This window comes from Venturia canescens, chromosome 4 (assembly GCF_019457755.1).
Source record: "Venturia canescens isolate UGA chromosome 4, ASM1945775v1, whole genome shotgun sequence".
Lineage (NCBI taxonomy): Eukaryota > Metazoa > Arthropoda > Insecta > Hymenoptera > Ichneumonidae > Venturia > Venturia canescens.
In genome coordinates this window covers 323169-347334 of record NC_057424.1, presented here as the reverse complement: position 1 = coordinate 347334, position 24166 = coordinate 323169, and the positions used below count along the sequence as shown (strand labels likewise).

The window sequence follows — 24166 nt, the reverse complement described above, 5'->3', positions numbered from 1 at the left end:
AGAAGAAAAATATGAGTACCTCGTAGAATGTGAGAAAGAAAAACTGAAAACAATTGATTACTTCTCGGTAACTTCGGATGTCTGGACCGATGTTCTCAACACCATCAGCTACTTAGGGGTGACTCTTCACTACGAATTTGATAAAGAATTACAATCTACTACAGTCGGTGTTACGGAGTTGACTGAGCGACACACAGCTGAAGTCATCGGAGGATGGTTGAAAAATATTTTACAAGAATGGCGGATTGATGATAACAAAATTGTTGCGATCATCACTGATAACGCATCAAACATGAAAAAAGCTGTCAAAGATTTTTTTGGGCTTACAAAACATATTTCTTGTTTTGCTCATTCCATAAATTTGGTCGCTGAGGATACAATGGATTTCAATGAGGCTACAACATTGTGCATGAAAATTAAAAAAATTGTGACATATTTCAAACAATCCACGATCGCGGCTGACGAATTACGGAAGGCTACTCACCTCAAATTGACACAAAGCGTTGAGACACGGTGGAATTCAACTTTCGCTATGTTAACAAGATTCAGTCTGCTATCAAAAGAAGTCGGATCAATTTTGCTAAGCAACCCGAGTTCGCCGGAGATGTTGACTGCATCGGAATTACAATTAGCAAACGAAATTGTTCGGATACTCCAACCGCTTGAAAAAGTTACCACGGAGCTTTGTGCGGAAAAAATCGTTACAGTTAGCAAAGTGATTCCGCTGATCAATTGTTTAAAAAATAAAATCACACAACTTCGAAAGAATCTCGAAACGCCAACTGCATTTGCTTTGCTTGACCGCCTTGAAAAATCAGTTTCATTGCGGTTTGGGCAAATTGAAAATAATCCTATTATGGCAATAGCAACGATTTTGGATCCACGATTCAAAAAGTTGCACTTTAATGATCGTTTGGCATATTCGAAAGCGATCAACCGTATTGGCCGCTCGATGACTGAATTGGATCAAACCGTTTTTTCGAATGATAAAACTACTGAAACGCCGGTGCAGGTGCATAGCCAAAGTGATGATCTGTGGTCTTTCCATGACGTTTTACTCAACACAAATAGTGGAAACGCTGTTTCTGCTCAAGAACAAAACCAAATGCCAACCGATTTACGGCACTATTTGAATCAACCAATGGTGAATCGAACGCAAGATCCGATACATTATTGGTCGAGTCGCAAAACACTTTATCCGACTTTATGGATGATCGCTCAAAAATATTTGTCAATCGTTGCAACATCGGTGCCTTCTGAAAGATTATTTTCGAGAGCTGGCAATATTTTAACCGATTCTCGAAGTCGACTCTCTCCTGATCACTTGCAGCAACTACTATTCCTAAATTCATTATCTATCAAAGATTGGCAATTGGAAAAACAAAAGATGACATTGACATCAGAATTGAAGCAAAAAAATTAATCAAAATGAACGAATCGAACGAAGAAATGATCAAAAGAAATTTCTAAAATATGATTAAAATGAAAAATTTATCGGAAAAAATTTGAAAAACATGATCAGAAACTAAAAAAGAGACAAAATAAAATTTGTAAAATATGATCAAACTGAAGAAAATATGACAGATCTTCACAAAATTGTCAAAGCCAAATATCATTGGTAAAATTTTGGTCGAATGCGGTACCAACTTTTTTCGGAGGAACTGGAGCCCTGGTGGTCTTCGAAATACATTAGCAATGATGTTCCGGAGAAAAAAAATCGATCGTTTTCGGATTTTATGCTTTAGGTAAATTGTAGAACGCTATTCTGGATAAAAGCCAAAAAAATTGGTTTTTGAATTATTTTTTGCATGAAAAGTTCGAATTAATTTTCGAAAAAACGAAAAATACATTTTGAAAAATGCAACATCAATTGTTGAAGGAAAATTTTTAAAAATTGATGAAAATACAAGTAGTTTATCAGAGACAATTAAAAAAAATATTTGAGGTAACCACGAGCGTTTAGATTTGAATATAATATCAAATATTCATAAAAAATTATGTCACATATTACAGGATGGATTTTTTCTCAAAGGAATTGGAATCACTATCGAGAATACGAGAAAAATTATTCGTATGGCATAAAGGCATAAGGCATCATTACAGAAAAGCGAGGAAAAAAAACGAATTGGATTTCTTGTGGTTGCAGAAGAATATTTGACACCGCTGGACTGCTGGATCAATAAAAAACGCGGGTGACTTTTTCATACGAGCCTAACCACATAAACAAAGATGAATTCAAGAAACAAACGAGCGTCTTTCAAATTTTCTCCTCCAGGTATACAGAAGAACTTATTTCTGGCCTGAAGCTATAAAACAATTTTTTTTCATTTTTTTCGATAAAAAGTTTAAATTGTTTTTTGATATATGATTGTGTGAGTGAGAAAGTATATTTTGGAAAGTACAAATTTCCTTAAGAAGGGACCTGACCGCTGTCGTTCGGATTTGATTATATGAAACTCTATAAATATTTACAATAAACGATAAACTATAAACTGTGAAACTACAATCGTGAAACAATTAAAAAATGTATAAACCACACGAAAACTCTACAGAATTCACAAAAAACCCTCACAATATCAATTCCGAATGTAACAACATCAAATTTTCTATTTTAGCTGTGAGTGAAGCAGTAGAGGCAGAACCAAAGAATACACGTTGGCTTGTACGAAATGTTTCAAAATTTCGCATACGACATTTCCAGAGCTCGCAATACTGCCATCCAAATGTAATCTGTAAGATATATAATAGCTATGTATATATTTCAATGAAAATAAACTAATTTATTCAGATTAATGTACGCTTTAAATAAATATTGATGTTTTTTATGATTTTTTAGATCGATTCTTACGAAATCGATTCTTTACATACGATTTTTAAGAGAACCGATTTTCACAATGCGATTCAAAATCGATTCAAGAATCGATTTTTTCTAAAGAATCGAACATCCCTAGTCCTGTTCAGCTCGATAGGTGTGTCTGCCCGTCCCTACTCTGAGCTGCAGGATCTGTCGGTGAACGTTGTGTTGATAAGCGGGTTTCGCAGGGGAGGATCCAGGCGTCTTCGTGACCCGGTCCTTTCGGGATTGGCGCTCCCGCGCACCCGAGCTGGCGTTGCCACCGCCTGGCTGGCTAGGAGCCTAAAGTGGAAGTGGGTCATGCTATGGCCTGCGAGTGTCTGACCAATGACATGCAAGATTGGGACCATGGGGACCGGGAAGCCCCTTCGGCGACTTCGGTCGTCGTTGCCCGGTCAGATGGGTTTGGCCTCGTGGGGGCAGTTGGTAGCGAGCGTGTGAGTTGCGCTAAAAATCAGCTCGGGAGCGGTCCCTCCTCAGGCCGTAGGGAGGTCCTAGAAAGTACTCCCCGCCTTACCAAGGTGTCTGCTCGGGCTAGACCCCGAAAGGAAAATTGGGAGCCACGTGTGGCGCGCTGATACGGCGTATCCGGACCCCTCGCACTTGGGTGCCGTGTCGTAAGCCGACAGGCGGAGACGGCACGTCAAATACAAAAAAGGTGATTAGTGTCCCTATCTCCGACGACGAAGAACCATAATTTACTTTAGATATCGTCAACGCAAGCATGAGCGAGCTACGTAAAATCTCTCGGTCGAAAAATTTCGCCCAATTTCAAGGTACCTGGGCACGTAACTGCGCATTTTCCTCGACGCACGCCATCGAGGGAACGAACGTCGTCGGGAGACGTAGCGAAACTCGTCTCGTAGGGTCTAACGGGGAAACGAGAAATCCTCGGTCGGTGGACGCCCCGTGCGGGCGTCGCACGACCGACGAAAAAATGTTTCAATTTCTCAGAATATTATCTTCGATAACTCCAACAGCTCGGCTAATGTATATTTTTGTACCCATTCGTCGTGCTTCGTCAAACGCGGACAGAAGCGAGCATAATCATTACAAATCTATTTCTATTTGTCTTCCCCATGTATATTGATTTCAAGTTCTTCATTTCGATATTGTTGAATTATTATATTGTTCATATTGACAAAACGTAGATTAAAAATTGTCAAACTGTCCGAAGAACTATGTTAACTCATCCTCCCTGCTCGTCAAGAGTGGAGCTTCGAGTTTTTCCCCCTTTACCGCCATGCTTAAGACCGCTCGGCTGCAGGCCAAGTTACGGCGCCCTCGTACTAGTATCAGAGAGTAAAAGGTCGTCGTCGTCGTCGTCGACGACGACGAGTACAAAGTCAATGAGTTTTGTACTATGGGTATGTTTTCGTAAACATTTCTCCATGCCTTATACTGGATGCTATTAAATTTTTTTGTTTTCTCTCGTTCGGAGTGAAAAATATTTCGAAAAATTCGCCCAACGCAGCATGACCACGGGTCGGTGTCTATGACCGAATGGCCCTTTACGTGGTCGACGCCATAGGCGGTTTTAAACGAAAAATACGTGTTCTTCGTGAACGCAAATTTTACCGAGCATCGACTCACCCGTTACCGGGCGAGAACACACAACGAGAAACGTATGTTTCATACGATAGTGTCTCTGACGGGGGAAACAAAGTTTTTTCCGAGGCACTTCGAGTCGCTTTGTGAATGAATATTCCTAGCGTCGAGTATCTAAAAGTTGAGAGTGTTTGAAACGTAGCCGAATGCGGGTTAGCATTTTCATGATTGATTTTGTAATCCGTGGAAACTCTCTTATACGAGCGGGTTTCCGAAATAACAATACGGAAAGACAAGAGTGTTTGTCTTAAGAAAAGTAAAGGGTCGTGATTCGCTGTTAATGCGGCGGATCGCACTCTACGAGAGCTCTCTCCGAGCTCATGGGCGTATTTGTATACGTTACACGAAGCTCCCTGGTTGATCCTGCCAGTAGTCATATGCTTGTCTCAAAGATTAAGCCATGCATGTCTCAGTACATGCCGTATTAAGGTGAAACCGCGAATGGCTCATTAAATCAGTTATGGTTCCTTAGATCGTACCCACATTTACTTGGATAACTGTGGTAATTCTAGAGCTAATACATGCAAACCAGAGTTCCGACCAGAGATGGGAGGAACGCTTTTATTAGATCAAATCCAATCGGTGGCGGGCTCGCCTGTCCACCGTTTATCTTGGTGACTCTGAATAACTTTGTGCTGATCGCACGGTCTTGTACCGGCGACGCATCTTTCAAATGTCTGCCTTATCAACTGTCGATGGTAGGTTCTGCGCCTACCATGGTTGTAACGGGTAACGGGGAATCAGGGTTCGATTCCGGAGAGGGAGCCTGAGAAACGGCTACCACATCCAAGGAAGGCAGCAGGCGCGCAAATTACCCACTCCCGGCACGGGGAGGTAGTGACGAAAAATAACGACCTAGGGAAAAAAAGGTTGGGACAAGTACATTGATGGTCTCTTGTTTCTGGATGACATAGAAAAAAGATTCAGAACCAGGAAAAAAATTCTATAGAAATAATAAACGAAAAATTGAAAACTTCAAAAAAATTCAACAAAAATAAAAAACAATCGAACAAATTCTGTAAAGAAAAATAAAAAATTTTCAAAAAAATTCATAAATATTGGACAAATTGAAAAATAAACTATCCAAGTTACATGCAGTATAAAAATGTATGATATCAATTGGAGGCCAAGTTTTTATTGATAATTTGAAATATTTATCGAACAAATCGCAAACTTTAATTGAAATTCATGATATTTATTTTCAAGAAAAAAGTTAATGAAAAGAAAGTCATAACAGAAGTTACGTGCAGTACTAAAAAGAATTATATCAATTCGAGGTCAAGTATTTATCAGTTATTCGAAATATAATCTCCGGCGACAAATGAGCGTTGAGAATCCTTGTCGGGCTCACAACGTTTTATCAAAATTACTAAAAAATTAATGGAAATAAAATCATTAAAAGTTCACATGAAAGTCATTCGTTACTTCAACAAGATACACACTGTAAAGAATCGATTCCCCTCCGACTTTCAGGATCCCCTGGTATTATTCACAACATTCAACTTCGATTGGATCGGTACAAATTATGTTCAAATACGTCTTAAACGTACTTGTCCGGCCCATCACTTTTTATTCAAATTGCTCATTCGAAAACAAATCAAAAACGAAGTTAATGCATGTGTTGATATTAAGGAACAGTAATTCCCAAGAAAATAATTTTCCTTCGAATCGCTCTTGTCAAAATGAAACGAAAATGAAAGATGAAGTTGATTAATCTATGTAATTTTTTGAAGGAATATTTCTGGTTGGTGAGGATGGACTCGTGGATAGTTGTATGGCCGGGTGAAAGAAAACGAAAGAATTCGAAACGAAGAATGTTTGTGTAAAAAATAGAGTAAAAATATCACAGTTTATTCTAATCGAAGAGTACACAATCGAAGCGTCTCGAAGAGTCCGTGGGTGGCCAATATGGCGGAAAAGTGTTCTAGAAGCGAGCCTTTAACAATTCTATTCCGATATGAAAAGGAGGTGAAATACCGCCGGAACACAATAAAAGTACGCGTTTCAATTTTACGGGCGTAAATCGCAAGACTAAAGCGCGCAAATAACTGAGTTGACGAAAGAATGATGGAAGGTTACGAAAAATAGATTGAATAATAATGAAGCACGTGTCGTCTTGTACGACGTTCCGAACAGAAGAGAGAGAAGAAAGCGCCGGCAACTACCGGCACGCGACGCACGAGGGAGGGGAGCGCGCGCAGAGGTGCACAGCACCGCCGAGCTCAAGCGAGAGACCGACCGTCGACTGAGGGCCTCCCACGAGAGAACGGCGAACTATGCCCTTTTCTGAACACACTCCCCGCCTTCGGCAACCGATGTTGTCGAAGAAGTAGCCGGAAGAATGCAGAGCTTTGAAATTGGCCGCTTGAAGGTGGATGACTCCGTGCGAAGTGTGACGACTCGGGTGAGTTCGTCTTCCCCGGGATGAAGTGAGACCACTCTGGCGAGCGGCCACTTTGAAGGCGGAAGTCGTTCATCCGTGATGAGGACCAGGGAGCCAACCTGGATCTCGTTCCGAGGATGTCGCCATTTGGAAGTGGCTAAACCGTATTGAAGATATTCCGATGACCAGCGTTGCCAAATTTGCTGGAATCTCCGTTGAATTTGGGCCCAGCGCGGAAGTTTTAGCTCCGGAGTCGAAGTGAGCGAAGGCTCCGGCACTGAATTTAGGGCCTCGCCGATGAGGAAGTGGCCAGGAGTCAGGGCAGAGAAGTCATCCGGATCGTCTGACATGGCGCCCAGCGGACGTGAGTTTAGCACTGACTCGACTTGCGTAAGAAGAGTTGTAAATTCTTCATACGTAAGTGCTGAGTCCCCGATAACCCGTTGAAGGTGATGTTTTGCCGATTTGACGGCGGCCTCCCACTTTCCTCCCATGTGAGGAGCCGAGGGGGGGTTAAAGGACCACCGAGTTCCGATGTTAGTCAACGAAGAAATTATGTGTGGCATTTCTGCCGCACTTTCTTTGAAGAGTCCTTGAAGTTGGGCATCAGCTCCGATGAAGTTCGTCCCGCAATCGCTATAGAGCGTATGACAAATGCCTCGACGACTCGTGAACCGCCGAAAGGCAGCGATGAAGGCATCCGAAGTGTAGTCTGTCACCAGTTCCAAGTGAACAGCTGACGTTGAAAAACAAACGAAGACGGCCAGATATCCTTTGTATGTTTTCGTATTCCGGCCTCGCCATGTTTTTACTGTGAAGGGTCCGGCGTAATCAAGTCCGGTGTGAAGGAATGCCCGAGAAGGAGTAGCACGACTGATCGGAAGTTGCCCCATGAGCTGTTGAGCTCGAAGTCCTCGAAACCGAACGCATTTAGCGCAGCGAAGAATGAATGATCTTATTGGTGCTCGACCTCCGACGATCCAGTAATTGGAACGAAGGAGAGTCAAGGTCGATTGAGTTCCGCCGTGAAGAGTCTTGAGGTGCGCGTCAGCGATGACGAGCGTCGTGAATGTCGAATGACGTGGAAGGATAGCCGGATGTTTTGCTTCCAAGTTTAGACTGGAATGCTGCAGGCGTCCCCCGACGCGAAGAGTTCCATGCGAATCGATGAAGGGAGTCAAGGCCGACAGGAAATGACCCCGTGTCAAAAAATTTCCGTTTGAGATTGACCGAAGTTCCGCAGCGAAATGAGCCGATTGTATATGTAGTACCCAGAAGAGTCTTGCTTGTTCAAGATCGTCTGGAGTGAGCTGTAAGTCCGTCCGAACCGGTGAGGAGCGCTTGAATCGATGAAGAGCCCGTTGACACATTGCCGTGATTCGAAGAAGTCGTGTCAATGAAGAATACCGATGAACAAGATCCCAAATCTCGCCTATTGGCTCGAGATTTGAAGTAAAGCTGAAGCCGGGCCGATGCTCGAGTGGAGCGTCCGTGGGAAGGTTTAGTGGCTGTGCCGGCCAGTTTTCCGAAGTGTTCATTAGCCAAGTGGGACCGGACCACCAGAGAGAATGCTTGGACAGCTGAAGAGGAGTTAGTCCTCGCGAAGCACAGTCCGCTGGGTTCTCCTTTCCCGAAATGAAGCGCCATTTCGCCGTTGAATTCAGGTCTTGAATGAGTGAAACCCGATTCCGGACGAAGTCTTTCCAGCGAGCTGGTTGCGAAGAGACCCAGGTGAGAGTAACCGATGAATCCGTCCAGAGATAGACAGGCGCATCTTTTCGCGGAAGCGTTTTCTGGATGTATGAAATGAGCCGAGCCAGAAGAAGAGCAGCCGAAAGCTCGAGGCGAGGGATACTTAGCCGTTTTAGAGGGGCCACTCTCGTTTTGGAAGCGAGGAGCGTGACAGAAGTCGAGCCGTCTGGAGAGGTTGATCGAAGATAAACCACAGCAGCCATGGCTAGCTGCGAAGCGTCAGAGAACCCATGAAGTTCGACCGAGTGCGTTGGAGACGAATGTAGCCACCGAGGAAGCGAAATGAGGGGCAGATCGCTCAAGCTTTCACGGAATTGCCACCACCGAAGTTGAAGTCGTTCCGGGAGAAGGTCGTCCCACTGCAGTTTTGCGAGCCAGAGCTCCTGCATGAAGATTTTGGCTGTAATGATTACCGGAGAAATAAAACCAAGGGGATCGAACAAGGAAGCAGTTTCCGAGAGGGCGATCCGCTTAGTTATTGTTGAAGAGAAGTTTGCCTGAAGATTGAACCGAAACACATCCTTGATTGGATCCCAGACTAGGCCCAAAAGCTTCGTCGTCGAATCCTCGGATTTGATCGAAACTGCTTCAGGTTGTAAGGCTGAAGAGTCAAGATGTTGAAGTGCCGCTGGTGAATTCGAAGTCCATTTTTGAAGTGGAAGGCAACCGCGAGCACAGATGCTTTCCAGTTGAAAAGAGATTTCTCGAAGCTCTGAGACGGAATCAGCTCCGCCGAAAATATCGTCGACATAGCGTCCTTGAGTTAACGGAAGCACGGCCAGAGGGAACTCATGGCCTTCGTCTTCGACAAGTTGAAGCATTACCCGAATAGCCAAATACGGGGCGCAACTTAAACCGTATGTTACGGTTGTGAGTTTGTAGCTGATCTGCTCGTTGTTTGAATCGAACCAGAGAATCCGTTGGAACTCTTGATCGTCCGGGTGTATGAGGATTTGCCGATACATTTTTGTAATGTCAGTAGCGAAGATGAACCGATGTTGCCGAATCCATAGAAGTACATCCGAAATGTCCTGTTGAAGCTTTGGCCCGGTGTGAAGTATGTCGTTTAGCAAGAAACCGGTGCTGGTTTTGCACGACCCGTTGAAAACTACACGGAGTTTTGTGGTGACACTGTGCTCACGCACGACTCCACGATGCGGAAGGATGAAGCACGGTTTCGTCGGTCTTACGTCGGAAACTGGAATCATGTGATGAAGAGCCTCGTATTCTTGAAGGAATTCCGCGTACAGCTGGCTGATGTACTCGTTGTCAGACAATCGAGATCGAAGTCGGTGAAGTGATCGGGAAGCGGCCGAGAAGGAATCTCCGAGTGTCGTTGGAGGCAATTTGAAGGGAAGCCGAACTGTGTAGCGACCCGAAGCGTCGCGCGTATGCGTGCTTTTGAAGTGCTGTTCGCAAAATTCTGTATCCTCATCTTGAGTTGGGGCAGAATCTGACGGAAGTTCTTCCACTTCCCAAAATTTCCGAAGTTGAAGGGACACGTTATCCTCGACTGAGGCGTGATGAAGGGATGTCGGAGTAGTGGTAGTGTCCGATATTGGTCCGAGGACGATCCATCCGAACAGCGTTCGTTGTGCGATTGGTTCAGAAGGACGGCCTTTTATCACTTCTGATTCGATGAGTTTGCCGTAGGAGTCGGCTCCGATAATAAGATCGACGGGCCGAGGTTGAAGAAAATCCGGGTCGGCTAGCTGCAAGCCGTTGAGGTGACTCCAAGATTTCCGTCCCGTTGAAGTGAATGACGGGAGAGGCGTGGTGAGAGCCCGGAGAATGAATGCAGCGGCCGAGAAGGAGGCCGAGAAGTCGTGAAGAGACGAGAGGTGAGCGGTGACTACTCCCCGCGTGCACCCAGTTCGTTGGTTGCCGAGGCTTACCACGTTCAATGATGCCGATTTCCGCTTTAATTGCATCGATTGCACGACGCGTTCTGAAATGAACGAAAGTTCGGACCCGGGGTCGATGAGAATCCGAATGGTAGACGTAAGACCGGCTGAAGATGTGATAAGCGCTAGGCAAGTGGCCAAAAGCACTGACGGCCGATTGCACGATTCGACGATTGCGTTGGCTAGAAGGGTGCCCGAAGAGTCCTATGAAAGTGCCGTTTGTGTGGAAGTGTCCGAGAAAAGCGGAGCGCTGTCGCGCGAAGTACCCGTTGAAGCTGATCCTCTTGAAATATCCGATAGGTGACTCTGGAGGAGTCAAGCCTGAGGCTCATTCGGCGACGAAGATGCCGATGGTTTCGGATGAGGAGCTCCGGCAGGTGGTGAAGGAGTAGCCGAGATTGATCCGGTGTGGATGAGTGTGTGGTGCTTGCCACCGCACTCGGCACAGCGGCCGGTTACCTTGCAGTTTACTGCAGAATGAGGTCCGAGGCAGTTAAAACACAATCGCCGCTGTTCTGCGATTGTCCGACGTTCTTGAGGGGTCCGCTGCTTGAAATTGGGGCACTTCGCGATGAAGTGCTGGCTGAGGCAATAGTGACAACATTGGGTTGCCGAACCGCCTGGATTTAGGGGCTTCGTGGACGCCATAGCGGCTTTATGATCCACGGTTGTAGGGATCGTACCCTTCGAAGGGACCTGCGATGTATAAGCCTTGACGGCGCCCGATGAGGATGAAGGTCGCGAAGTGGCCGGTTTCGTTGAAGGTGCTGCGGTTGAAGACTGCCGAGAAGAATACTGCGGCACACGAATCTCGATGCTCTCCAGAGCTCGAGCCGGAGTGTTGAGAAAATCTCGAAGTTGTTGAAGAGTTGCCGGTTCTTTTGCAGCGCCGAGCTTGACTTCCCATTGTTCACGAAGATGTTGATCCAATTTCGAAGCGACGATGTGAACCAAGATGCAGTCCCACGATTGGATGGGGACCTCCAGCGCTTGTACGGCGTGGAGGACCTCAGACAAAGTGTTGAGAAGGTTGTTGAGAGCTTTACCGGATCGAGTTGTTATGTTCGGGATGCCGAGCAAACAATCAAGCTGAGCCGTAATGAGGAGGCGTTTATTCTCATACCGTTCGACGAGAATATCCCAAGCTGCTGCGAATGAAGAGGCCGAGATAGGAAGGTTCGAAACCAGTTGGGCTGCTTCTCCCTTTAGCGAAGTTCGAAGATAATGCATCTTCTCTACGGAGGTGATGTATGTGTTCTCACCCACCATGGAGACGAACATGTCATGAAATTCCCGCCACATTGAGAATTCTCCGGAAAATGTTTTCAGTTTAATCTCTGGAAGAGACCGACGAAGAGCGGCTTGACTCTCTGCAGCTGAGACGTCGGCGAGAAGTGCGCCGGTAGGTTCGGTGCGGTCGTAATGCTCCTTGATCGTCAAATAGGCCACTTTAGCCGTCTCGTACGCTTGAAGACATTGAGCCTCTACGGACTCCCGGAAGTACGCCTGTTCCTGTAGATTCTCGCAATTCATGTCGAGGAGGAGAGCATGTTCTGCCTTGAAGCGCACCCATTCGGCTTCTAAAAGCTCTAGGCGGGTTATTGCGAGAACTCGCGAAGTGTTGCTGGTTGAAGCCTCCTGCGCATTTTCAGCGAGGCCGATGATGCACTGGAATGTGCTGTAGAGTCCGGCGATGCGACGATCAACTTTGGCTTGAACCGTCGTCATGGCGAAAGAGTCGAGAAAATGTTCGAAGAAATGCCGAGACGGATTTTGAGAATCGCTGCGGAAGCACTCGCAACAGCGTCCAAACTAGCGCGGCGAAATCGCTCGCAAGGCGTCCAAAAAGCGCGGCGAAATCACTCGCGAAGCGTCCAAAAAAACGCGGCGGAATCACTCGCGAAGCGTCCAAAAAAGCGCGGCGAAATCACTCGCAAAGCGTCCAAAAAAGCGCAGCGAACTCACTCGCGAAGCGTCCAAAAAAGCGCGGCGAAATCACTCGCGAAGCGTCCAAAAAGCGCGGCGAACTCGCTCGCGAAGCGTCCAAAATAGCGCGGCGAAATCACTCGCAAAGCGTCCAAAAAGCGCGGCGAACTCGCTCGCGAAGCGTCCAAAAAAGCGGGGCGAACTCACTCGCGAAGCGTCCAAGAAAGCGCGGCGAACTCACTCGCGAAGCGTCCAAAAAAGCGCGGCGAAATCACTCGCGAAGCGTCCAAAAAGCGCGGCGAACTCGCTCGCGAAGCGTCCAAAAAAGCGCGGCGAAATCACTCGCGAAGCGTCCAAAAAAGCGCGGCGAAATCACTCGCCAAGCGTCCGAAAAAAGCGCGGCGAAATCACTCGCGAAGCGTCCAAAAAGGCGCGGCGAAATCACTCGCGAAGCGTCCAAGAAAGCGCGGCGAAATCACTCGCGAAAGATCCGAAGAAAAGGGACGAAAAGTATTTCGATAATCGCGGCGAAATCACTCGCGAATATCCCGGAGGAATGCGCGTAAAATGTCTGACGGAGAGCGGCGAATTCGCTTGCGAAGATCCCAAAAAATGACCGAAAAGTATCTCAGCAATCGCGGCGAAGTCACTAGCGAAGAATCCGGAAAACTAAACGGAAGGTAACGCAGTAATTGCGGCGAAATCACTCGCGAAAAGTCCGAAAAAAAGGCACGAAAAGTGTCAATAATCGCGGCGAAATCACTCGCGAAAAATCCAGAAAATGAACTAAAAGTATGTCAATAATCGCTGCGAAATCACTCGCGAAAAGTCCGAAAAAGCGCGGCGAAATCACTCGCGAAGCGTCCAAAAAGCGCGGCGAACTCGCTCGCGAAGCGTCCAAAAAAGCGCGGCGAAATCACTCGCGAAGCGTCCAAAAAAGCGCGGCGAAATCACTCGCCAAGCGTCCGAAAAAAGCGCGGCGAAATCACTCGCGAAGCGTCCAAAAAGGCGCGGCGAAATCACTCGCGAAGCGTCCAAGAAAGCGCGGCGAAATCACTCGCGAAAGATCCGAAGAAAAGGGACGAAAAGTATTTCGATAATCGCGGCGAAATCACTCGCGAATATCCCGGAGGAATGCCCGTAAAATGTCTGACGGAGAGCGGCGAATTCGCTTGCGAAGATCCCAAAAAATGACCGAAAAGTATCTCAGCAATCGCGGCGAAGTCACTAGCGAAGAATCCGGAAAACTAAACGGAAGGTAACGCAGTAATTGCGGCGAAATCACTCGCGAAAAGTCCGAAAAAAAGGCACGAAAAGTGTCAATAATCGCGGCGAAATCACTCGCGAAAAATCCAGAAAATGAACTAAAAGTATGTCAATAATCGCTGCGAAATCACTCGCGAAAAGTCCGAAAAAGCGCGGCGAAATCACTCGCGAAGCGTCCAAAAAGCGCGGCGAACTCGCTCGCGAAGCGTCCAAAAAAGCGCGGCGAAATCACTCGCGAAGCGTCCAAAAAAGCGCGGCGAAATCACTCGCCAAGCGTCCGAAAAAAGCGCGGCGAAATCACTCGCGAAGCGTCCAAAAAGGCGCGGCGAAATCACTCGCGAAGCGTCCAAGAAAGCGCGGCGAAATCACTCGCGAAAGATCCGAAGAAAAGGGACGAAAAGTATTTCGATAATCGCGGCGAAATCACTCGCGAATATCCCGGAGGAATGCGCGTAAAATGTCTGACGGAGAGCGGCGAATTCGCTTGCGAAGATCCCAAAAAATGACCGAAAAGTATCTCAGCAATCGCGGCGAAGTCACTAGCGAAGAATCCGGAAAACTAAACGGAAGGTAACGCAGTAATTGCGGCGAAATCACTCGCGAAAAGTCCGAAAAAAAGGCACGAAAAGTGTCAATAATCGCGGCGAAATCACTCACGAAAAATCCAGAAAATGAACTAAAAGTATGTCAATAATCGCTGCGAAATCACTCGCGAAAAGTCCGAAAAAAAAGAACGAAAAGTATATCGATAATCGCGGCGCAGTCACTCGCGAAGAATGCGGACAATGAAACGAAAAGCACTGCAGTAATTGCGGCGAAATCACTCGCGAAAATGTCTGAGAAGCGCGACGAGAATGTTCAAAGCTGTCGCGTTGCACCACTCGGAAGAGAAAATGTTCGAAGAGACACAAGAATTATGATCAGAATGTTGCGATGACTCAGGCGCAAATATTGTCCGAATAAAGTGTAGGAAAAGTCCTCACTATCGAAGGGAGCCGTATAGCAGAGCACGCTCCTTGCTTGAAAATTGTTCAGTACTTACGACTTGAAGCGAGCTCGCGAAGTGATAAACCGGGGCGATGACGTCACTAAACTCCGTCGCCTCAATGTGCGAAGGATTGAAGTAGTCCGGTGACGATCTTGTTGCCAAGTGAGAAGTGAGAGCGGAGAATGCTCTAGAAGCGTTGCGAGCGTGAAGAAGACAGCGCTACGAAGCTCCGCACAAAGCGGAGGTCGATACCGGTTCGCGCGCGCACGGCCACGTGTTTCGCAACCACAAGAATTCGCCGCACTTAAACCACTTGTAGCACCGAAGTCTTTATGCCCAGAAGTCCGAACTCCCACGAATTTTATGCAGGAAAAATACAAAGAATCCACGAATTCCAATTCACTATCCGGCTCGAAGGACCATGTAATTTTTTGAAGGAATATTTCTGGTTGGTGAGGATGGACTCGTGGATAGTTGTATGGCCGGGTGAAAGAAAACGAAAGAATTCGAAAAGAAGAATGTTTGTGTAAAAAATAGCGTAAAAATATCACAGTTTATTCTAATCGAAGAGTACACAATCGAAGCGTCTCGAAGAGTCCGTGGGTGGCCAATATGGCGGAAAAGTGTTCTAGAAGCGAGCCGTTAACAATTCTATTCCGATATGAAAAGGAGGTGAAATACCGCCGGAACACAATAAAAGTACGCGTTTCAATTTTACGGGCGTAAATCGCAAGACTAAAGCGCGCAAATAACTGAGTTGACGAAAGAATGATGGAAGGTTACGAAAAATAGATTGAATAATAATGAAGCACGTGTCGTCTTGTACGACGTTCCGAACAGAAGAGAGAGAAGAAGGCGCCGGCAACAACCGGCACGCGGAACACGAGGGAGGGGAGCGCGCGCAGAGGTGCACAGCACCGCCGAGCTCAAGCGAGAGACCGACCGTCGACTGAGGGCCTCCCACGAGAGAACGGCGAACTATGCCCTTTTCTGAACAATCTATTTATATTATATGGAGTCATAATTCACAACAAAATCATTTTTCTTCAAATTCCAGGAATCCACGTGTCGTACTCGAATAGTGATATTTATCAAAATGTGTACGTGACTATAGAAAAAAAACATTGCATGGCTGAGTAGGTTCGAAAATTTCTAGTAATGCGCCTGATTATTTCTCATTTTCATTGGTTCTTACCGAATGGTATGTGTTCACTGAAGAAAATCAGAAGTGGATATTGCTATACGAACTTGCGAACAATCAAGTTCAAATTACTTGGAGATATTATTTTTATTTCTATCCATTTTATTATATTTGTCATTATAGAACAGCCCTAATTTGTTTTCGAATGAGCAATTTGAATAAAAAGTGATGGGCCGGACAAGTACGTTTAAGACGTATTTGAACATAATTTGTACCGATCCAATCGAAGTTGAATGTTGTGAATAATACCAGGGGATCCTGAAAGTCGAAGGGGAATCGATTCTTTACAGTGTGTATCTTGTTGAAGTAACGAATGACTTTCATGTGAACTTTTAATGATTTTATTTCCATTAATTTTTTAGTAATTTTGATAAAACGTTGTGAGCCCGACAAGGATTCTCAACGCTCATTTGTCGCCGGAGATTATATTTCGAATAACTGATAAATACTTGACCTCGAATTGATATAATTCATTTTAGTACTGCACGTAACTTCTGTTATGACTTTTTTTTCATTAACTTTTTTCTTGAAAATAAATATCATGAATTTCAATTAAAGTTTGCGATTTGTTCGATAAATATTTCAAATTATCAATAAAAACTTGGCCTCCAATTGATATCATACATTTTTATACTGCATGTAACTTGGATAGTTTATTTTTCAATTTGTCCAATATTTATGAATTTTTTTGAAAATTTTTTATTTTTCTTTACAGAATTTGTTCGATTGTTTTTTATTTTTGTTGAATTTTTTTGAAGTTTTCAATTTTTCGTTTATTATTTCTATAGAATTTTTTTCCTGGTTCTGAATCTTTTTTCTATGTCATCCAGAAACAAGAGACCATCAATGTACTTGTCCCAACCTTTTTTTCCCTAGGGGAAGTTTATGGTTTGATATCACGCCTTTTTTCTCAAAAGTTCCCCATTTATGTTATGACGGTTATAGGATTTTAGTATAAATTTCTATGAATTAATTGCTTAGTACATTTTTATCGATTCCATTCTCATACGAACATTTTTTATGGGATAATCTTTTTCATGAAATTATCAGCAAATAAGGGATCATCAATGTACTTTTCCCAATCTTATTTTCCCTGTGTATGATGTTCGGCTTATCAAGAGACTCGGTAGAGTCTCGGGACAAGTACATTGACAGCCCTGTCGTCTGCTGGCCTGAGGCTCTCGCCGAGACTATCTTTTCTCTGAATAAACCGATTCGCGGTGGTGGGGGTAAAACTGGCATGTCATTTTCTAGAATTGCGGAGCTCAAGAGATGTTTTGTTAAGCGAAAATTAGTTTGGAGACTAAATTTCAAAATCTCTTTCGAATGAGCCCGAAACCAACACGATCAGTAGCGTAATTGCTGAGAAAAAACTTTGCACAGGCTCAAGATTATGCAAAAGTTACTAACACATTTAGAAATTTGACATGTCTGTATATAATACCATCAAAGGCCTCATGTCCCTCGGTCTAACTTCGCGGCGGTGTCGCGGACTGACGTCACATGCCGAGAGCTCGAAAGTCACCAGCCGAAGTTTCACGTCATGTTGACGTTTGGGGTTATGATGTTATGAAGTGCGTGCGGGATGACTAAAAATAATTTTTGTCATCTAACGAAGTGCATATTACTATTTATTTCGTTAAATTTTGTGATATACTAAACCAGTATCAAAGCGGCCGCGTAAATGTAGTCTGTGATATGTGTGCGAAAAAGGATATAAAAAATGCGCGATGCATATGTCAACGAAAACTTTTCAAGATTTCATTATTTTGTTCGACTGGAAATAAGCGTTAACTAAAGTAATCTTTCAATTAAATCAGAGTGCGAGAAATATTGTGCAGTGTAAATATATCGTCAGTAGGCTAGGTTATATATATGAAGGCGTCAGATTATATATATGAATAAATACAACAAAAACACACAGAACTGTTAGAATGATGTTGTAAACTTTAATTGAATAAATGTTTTCTAATTTATTTCTCATGTTTTCCATATTTTGCTTCATATTCAGTTTGGCTCTGCCCTCTCCGATCCTTGTTTTCACTCCATCGGTTTGCAGCGGATCGATACATATCATTAATTAATTGCCTAATATGTGTCCTATGATTTTCTACTATTTCTTCATGCTGATTGTGGTAACGTGATTCAAGAGGTTTCCAGCTATGATCATCAATCTCACATTTTGTACATCAGATTCTCAAAACAGTTTCTGGTCTTGATATAAGTGTAGTTATTCTTTTTCCACCTGGTCTGTCGAGTAACAAATTTTGAAACATATTCCAAAAAGTCTTTGGATGCTTTGTTTGCTGATCATATGAAAAGTCGAATCTTTGGAATGCAGTAGGCAAAAACAAATTTTGACAACAATACTTATGAAATGACATGTATGTTGAGTATTCCCACTTTGCAAACTACAAATGTGGAATTATTAGTGAAAAGATTCATTACGCTAAGTCTACAGTTGCTCAGTTTTGGATGTGATCAAATATAATGCCAGCTAACATCCATGGGAACATACAGAATTTCTGAATACAATATTCGCTATGTCATTTCAACGTAACATCATGACTTTTGCCAACTTTTCTCTATAATACTATAGATTTGGATTATTGAAATACAGCAAAAATTTGCGAATTATAAAATTGATATACTGTGCCACTCATTTTACTTTTTAAAACTAACTGTAACATATATATGAAGTAAAAAACTCATCACAGAAGTCTTCAGTTGCTCATTTATGGATAGATTTTAAATTGCTGTCTTCAAAATTTATTGCGCAAATACATTGAATCGCAGCAGATACCTGCGAACTCTGAAATTTCTGTGCATAAATATGTGTATTAAGTATCACCCCCTATTTTTGATTATGAGAATGAGTAATAGAACATGGTTTAGCAAGTTTTAAAGTATTTCTTTTTAAATACTATTGAAGTTTGTATTACTGCGGTATGAAGCAAATACCTCCAAACTTTCATATTTTTGTGTCGCAACATGTGTGCCAATCATTTAAATTTTTTACTCCAACCGTAACATGTAATCTCAAAAATTCATCACAAACCTCTTCAGCTTTTCTAAATTCCTAAAGTTTCCGTTGTCTATTTTATTCTGAGTTTTTAAACTTTTAAATTCATTCCTGAATTCTCCTGAAATTGTTTTTCTCCAAAACCAATGCAGATACTTTAAACGTCTTTGAATTCCGTTGCTCTGTTGAATCAAGTACGCTCAGTTTTTTTACATCTTTGAATTCTGACATAATAAATGTTTCCGGGTGCCTTTTTTCTGCAACTATCAGACTGTAGATAATTGAATCTCCGCGGCAACTTGCAAACTTTGAAAATATATTTCATCGGGGGTATGTTTTGGATGACACGAAAATGTCTAGATTCAGAATGCAAAAGCAACATTTAAAAAGGGCCAATTCTGTTGGATTTGTTGTGTCTTGAATTTGATCTATCTTTCCTCTTTTCCTTTCTTTTTCCTAACGTTATCAGCCGAAAATCATATCTCGGCCCGCAACACGCATTGCTCCATGCTCTTGAGTTCCCAATGGACGAAACATATTAGAAGACAAGGAGAAAAATCACCAAAGTCCAAGAATAAACCTCTATCGAAATATTTTCAGTACAATTTCGACGAAAAATAGGTCTTTTTTCGTGAAAACCAACGTTATACGCCGAAAATTATAAACAATTCATAGATATTTAAACTAAAATCTTATAGTCATCTGAACATAAATAAGGATCTTTTGAGAAAAAAGACGTGATATCAAACCATAAACTTCCCCTAGGGAAAAAAAGGTTGGGACAAGTACATTGATGGTCCCTCGTTTGCTGATAATTCCACCCATAAAAAAAACTTTAAACAAAATTTTTTTTTAATTGTAAAAAAAATTATTTCATAAAAAAAAATACAGAACAATTCGAAAAAAATTTTACAAATCTTGAAAAAACGTTATTTAAAAAAAAACTAATCTGCATCTATTTTTTAAAGTGTCAAAAGAATCAAATAACAAGTAAAAAATAATAAACCGAAAAATCATGCTTGAAATCATTTTGGAAACCGATGCCTCATTCTTCTTATTTGATTCGAACAATTAAATCAATTGAAAAAATTCCATCTAATTTACGTGCAGCATTAAAATTTATGATATCAATCGGTGGACAAGTATTTTATTAGTAACTCCAAATTTTGACATTATTAAATTGTTCTAAGAAGCTTTTAAATCGAAAAAAATGACATGAAAGCTAGTCATTTGTTACTCTATGGTGGCAGAGACTTATAAGAAAATCGATTCTTCTCAGACTTTCAGGATCCTCTGGTATTATTCACAAAATTCGACGTCGATTGGATCGATACAAATTATGTTTAAATATGTGTTAAAAGTACTTGTCCGGCCCATCACTATTCATTTAAATAAAAATCAATCATGAAAAAATGGAATTGTATGGCAGAATCCGGTTAAACATTTATTGAAATGCGATTCATTATTAGTTTAATGTTCTTAATAATAGTATAGGTTAGTTCTTATTCCGAATGGAATTCGTTCGCTGGAAGAATAAGTGGGAAGTAAAAATTGCCGTTATTGAATATAAACTGGAGAGTTATTTTGGAAGCTAAAACATATGTATTATGTACAATTTTTTTCATTTATCGATGCACAATATATCCCTTGTATATTGCGAAACAATTTGTTTCCGTTTTTTATTAAATTAGTGCAATTAAGCAACAATTACTTGAAGATAATTCTCTCAATTCCCTCTACATGAATACTTGTGACTCATCAGTTCTAGACAAGCACGGATTTTTATTTGGATAAACAATTTGAACGAAAAGTGATGGGCCGGACAAGTACTTTTAACACATATTTAAACATAATTTGTATCGATCCAATCGACGTCGAATTTTGTGAATAATACCAGAGGATCCTGAAAGTCTGAGAAGAATCGATTTTCTTATAAGTCTCTGCCACCATAGAGTAACAAATGACTAGCTTTCATGTCATTTTTTTCGATTTAAAAGCTTCTTAGAACAATTTAATAATGTCAAAATTTGGAGTTACTAATAAAATACTTGTCCACCGATTGATATCATAAATTTTAATGCTGCACGTAAATTAGATGGAATTTTTTCAATTGATTTAATTGTTCGAATCAAATAAGAAGAATGAGGCATCGGTTTCCAAAATGATTTCAAGCATGATTTTTCGGTTTATTATTTTTTACTTGTTATTTGATTCTTTTGACACTTTAAAAAATAGATGCAGATTAGTTTTTTTTTAAATAACGTTTTTTCAAGATTTGTAAAATTTTTTTCGAATTGTTCTGTATTTTTTTTTATGAAATAATTTTTTTTACAATTAAAAAAAAATTTTGTTTAAAGTTTTTTTTATGGGTGGAATTATCAGCAAACGAGGGACCATCAATGTACTTGTCCCAACCTTTTTTTCCCTAGTAAAGTTGGTTTCCACGAAATAAGATCTATTTTTCGTTAAAATTGTACTGGAAATATTTCGTCACAGGTCTGTCTTTGGACTTTGGCGATTTTTTCCCTTGTAGTCTAATATGTTTCATCTATTTAGAACCCAAGAGCATGGAGAAAAGTGTGTTGCGGACCGAGATATGATTTTCGGTTTATAATGTTGGTTTCCACGTAAAAGACCAATTTTTCTTCAAAATTGTACTGAAAATATTTCGGCACTGGTTTGGTCTTGGACTTTGGTGATTTTTCTCCTTGTCTTCTAATATGTTTTGTCTATTGGGAATCCAAGAGCATGAAGAAATACGTGTTGTGGGCCATAATATGATTTTCGGCTTATAACGTTGGTTTCCACGAAATAAGATCTATTTTTCGTCAAAATTGTACTGGAAATATTTCGTCACAGGTCTGTCTTTGCACTTTGGCTATTTTTTCTTCTACTCTAATATGCTATGCTTATTGGGAACCCAAGAGAATGGTAGAAAGCGGGTTGGGGGCCGAGATATGATTTTCAGCTTATAACGTTGGTTTCCACGAAAAAGGACCTATTTTTCGTCAAAATTGTACTGGAAATATTTCGGCACTGGTTTGTTTTTCCACGTTGGTGATTTTCCGCCTTATCTTCTAATATGTTTTGTATAATAGGAACCCAAGAGAGTGAAGAAATGCGTCTCGTGGGCTGTAATATGATTTTCGGCTTATAACGTTGGTTTCCGCGACAAAAGATCTATTTTTCGTCAAAATTGTACTGGAAATATTTCGTCTCCTGTCTGTCCTTGGCCTTTCGCGATTTTTTCCAAGTCTTCATACCAAGAAAGAACTGATGTAAAGATTTCCTTAATAGAACAGATTTTATTTATCCCTGTTCTTCAAAATTCAAATGAAAGATAGATCATATTCATAACACGAAAAATCCAACAGATTTGCCCACTTTAAATGTCGCTTTTGCATTCTAAATCTAGAGATTTCATTTCATCCAAAACGTGCCCTCAATGAAATATATTTCCAAAGTTTGCAAGTGGCCGCTGAGGTCCAATTATCCCCAGTTTGATAGTTGCTGAAAAAAAGTACCCGAAAACTTCTAACATTTATTATGCCAGAACTCAAAGCAGCAAAAAAAACTAAGCGAACTTAATTCAACAGAGCAACAGAATTCAAAGACGTTTAAGGTACCTGCATTGGTTTTGGAGGAAAACCATTTCAGGACAATTCAGAAATTAATTTAGAAATTCGAAAACTCACAATGGAGTAGAAAAAGGAAAATTGAAGTATTTAGAAAAGCGGAAGACTTTTATGATGAATTTTCTAGATTACATGATACGGTTGGAGTAAATGATTTGAATGATTGGCACACATGCTGCAACACAGAAATATCAAAGTTTGGAAGTATTCGCTGTATATCAGTCATACAAACTTCAATACTATTTGAAAAGGAACACTTAAAACCTTGCCGAACCAAGTTCCATTACATATTACCATAATCAAAGATAAGGGGTGATCCGTCGCATATATATTTATCCACAGAAATTTCAGAGTTCGCAGGTATCTGCTGCGGTTCAATGTATCTGCGCAATGAGCTTCGAAGACAGCAATTTCAAATCTATTCATAAATGAGCAACTGAAGACTTTTATAATCAATTTTTTACTTCATATAGATGTTACGGTTAGAGTCAAAATGTAAAATGAATGGCACAGTATATAAATTGTATAGTTTGCAGATTTTCACTGTATTTCAATGATCCGAATCTACAGCATTCTAATGAAAAGTTGTCAAAAGTAATTATTTTGCATTAAAATGACATAGCGCACATTGCATTCAGCAATTCTGTAAGTTTCTGGGGATGTTGGTAGGCATCATATTTGATCGCATCCAAAACTGAGCAACAGTAGACTTATCGGAATGAATTTTTTTTTTAATAATTCCATATTTGTAGTTTGCAAAGTGGAAATACTCAACATACATGTCATTCTATAAGTTTTGTTATCAAAATTTGTGTTTGCATACCGCATTCCTAAGATACGACTTTTCATATCATCAGCAAAAAAAGCATCCATAGGCTTTCTGGAAAAGTTTCCAAATTTATCACTCGTCAGACCTAATGGGAAAAGAATAACTACACACTATACCAAGACCAGATGTTTTTTTGAAAATCTGATTTACAAAATGTGTAATTCAAGATCATGGTTAGAAACCTCTCGAATCATGTTACCACAATCATCATGAAGGAGTAGAAAATCATAGGACACATATTAGGGAACGAATTAATAATATGAATCGATCCGCTGCAAACTGATGGGGTGGAAACAAGGATCGGAGAGGGCAGAGCCAAACTGAATATCAAGCAAAATATGGGGATGTTTAAAAATAATGACGACACAAGAAATAAATTAGAAAACATTTATTCAATTAAAGTTTCTAATATCATTCTAACAGTTGCGTGTATTTTTGTTCTATTTATTCGTATATATAACCTATGTACACATGATATATAATCACGCCACTGACAATATATTCGCACTGGACAATATTTCTCGTATTCTGGTTTAATTGAAGGATTATTTCAGTTAACACTTATTTCCAATCGAACGAAATGATGAAATCTTGAAAAGTTTCGTTGACATATGCATCGCGCATTTTTTATATTCTTTTTCACACACACATCACAGACTACATTTACGCGGCCGCTTTGATACCGGTTTAATATATCACAAATAACAAAATAAATAGTAATATGCACTTCTTTAGATGACAAAAATTATTTTTTTATTGATCCCGCACGTACTTCGTAATGTCGAAACTCTGTTCATA

General features: G+C 41.5%; 2 protein-coding genes and 1 long non-coding RNA gene across 3 annotated transcripts; 1 reads left to right on the top strand and 2 right to left on the bottom strand.

The window, feature by feature from the left end:
• The first annotated feature begins 1513 nt into the window (after positions 1–1513).
• On the top strand, positions 1514–2717 carry LOC122409427 (uncharacterized). The gene is made up of 3 exons (XR_006260684.1): positions 1514–1745; positions 2014–2275; positions 2616–2717. It is a non-coding gene; the product is annotated as an uncharacterized lncRNA (long non-coding RNA).
• Positions 2718–6736: 4019 nt separating this feature from the next.
• LOC122408832 (uncharacterized) lies at positions 6737–10528 on the bottom strand. The gene has a single exon (XM_043415897.1). It carries the CDS (start codon positions 10526–10528, stop codon positions 6737–6739), a length of 3792 nt encoding a protein of 1263 aa, XP_043271832.1.
• A 288-nt stretch (positions 10529–10816) lies between these two features.
• Positions 10817–12229, bottom strand: LOC122408829 (uncharacterized). Its single transcript, XM_043415894.1, has one exon. The coding sequence runs from the start codon at positions 12227–12229 to the stop codon at positions 10817–10819; it is 1413 nt and encodes a 470-aa protein (XP_043271829.1).
• Positions 12230–24166: the final 11937 nt, after the last annotated feature.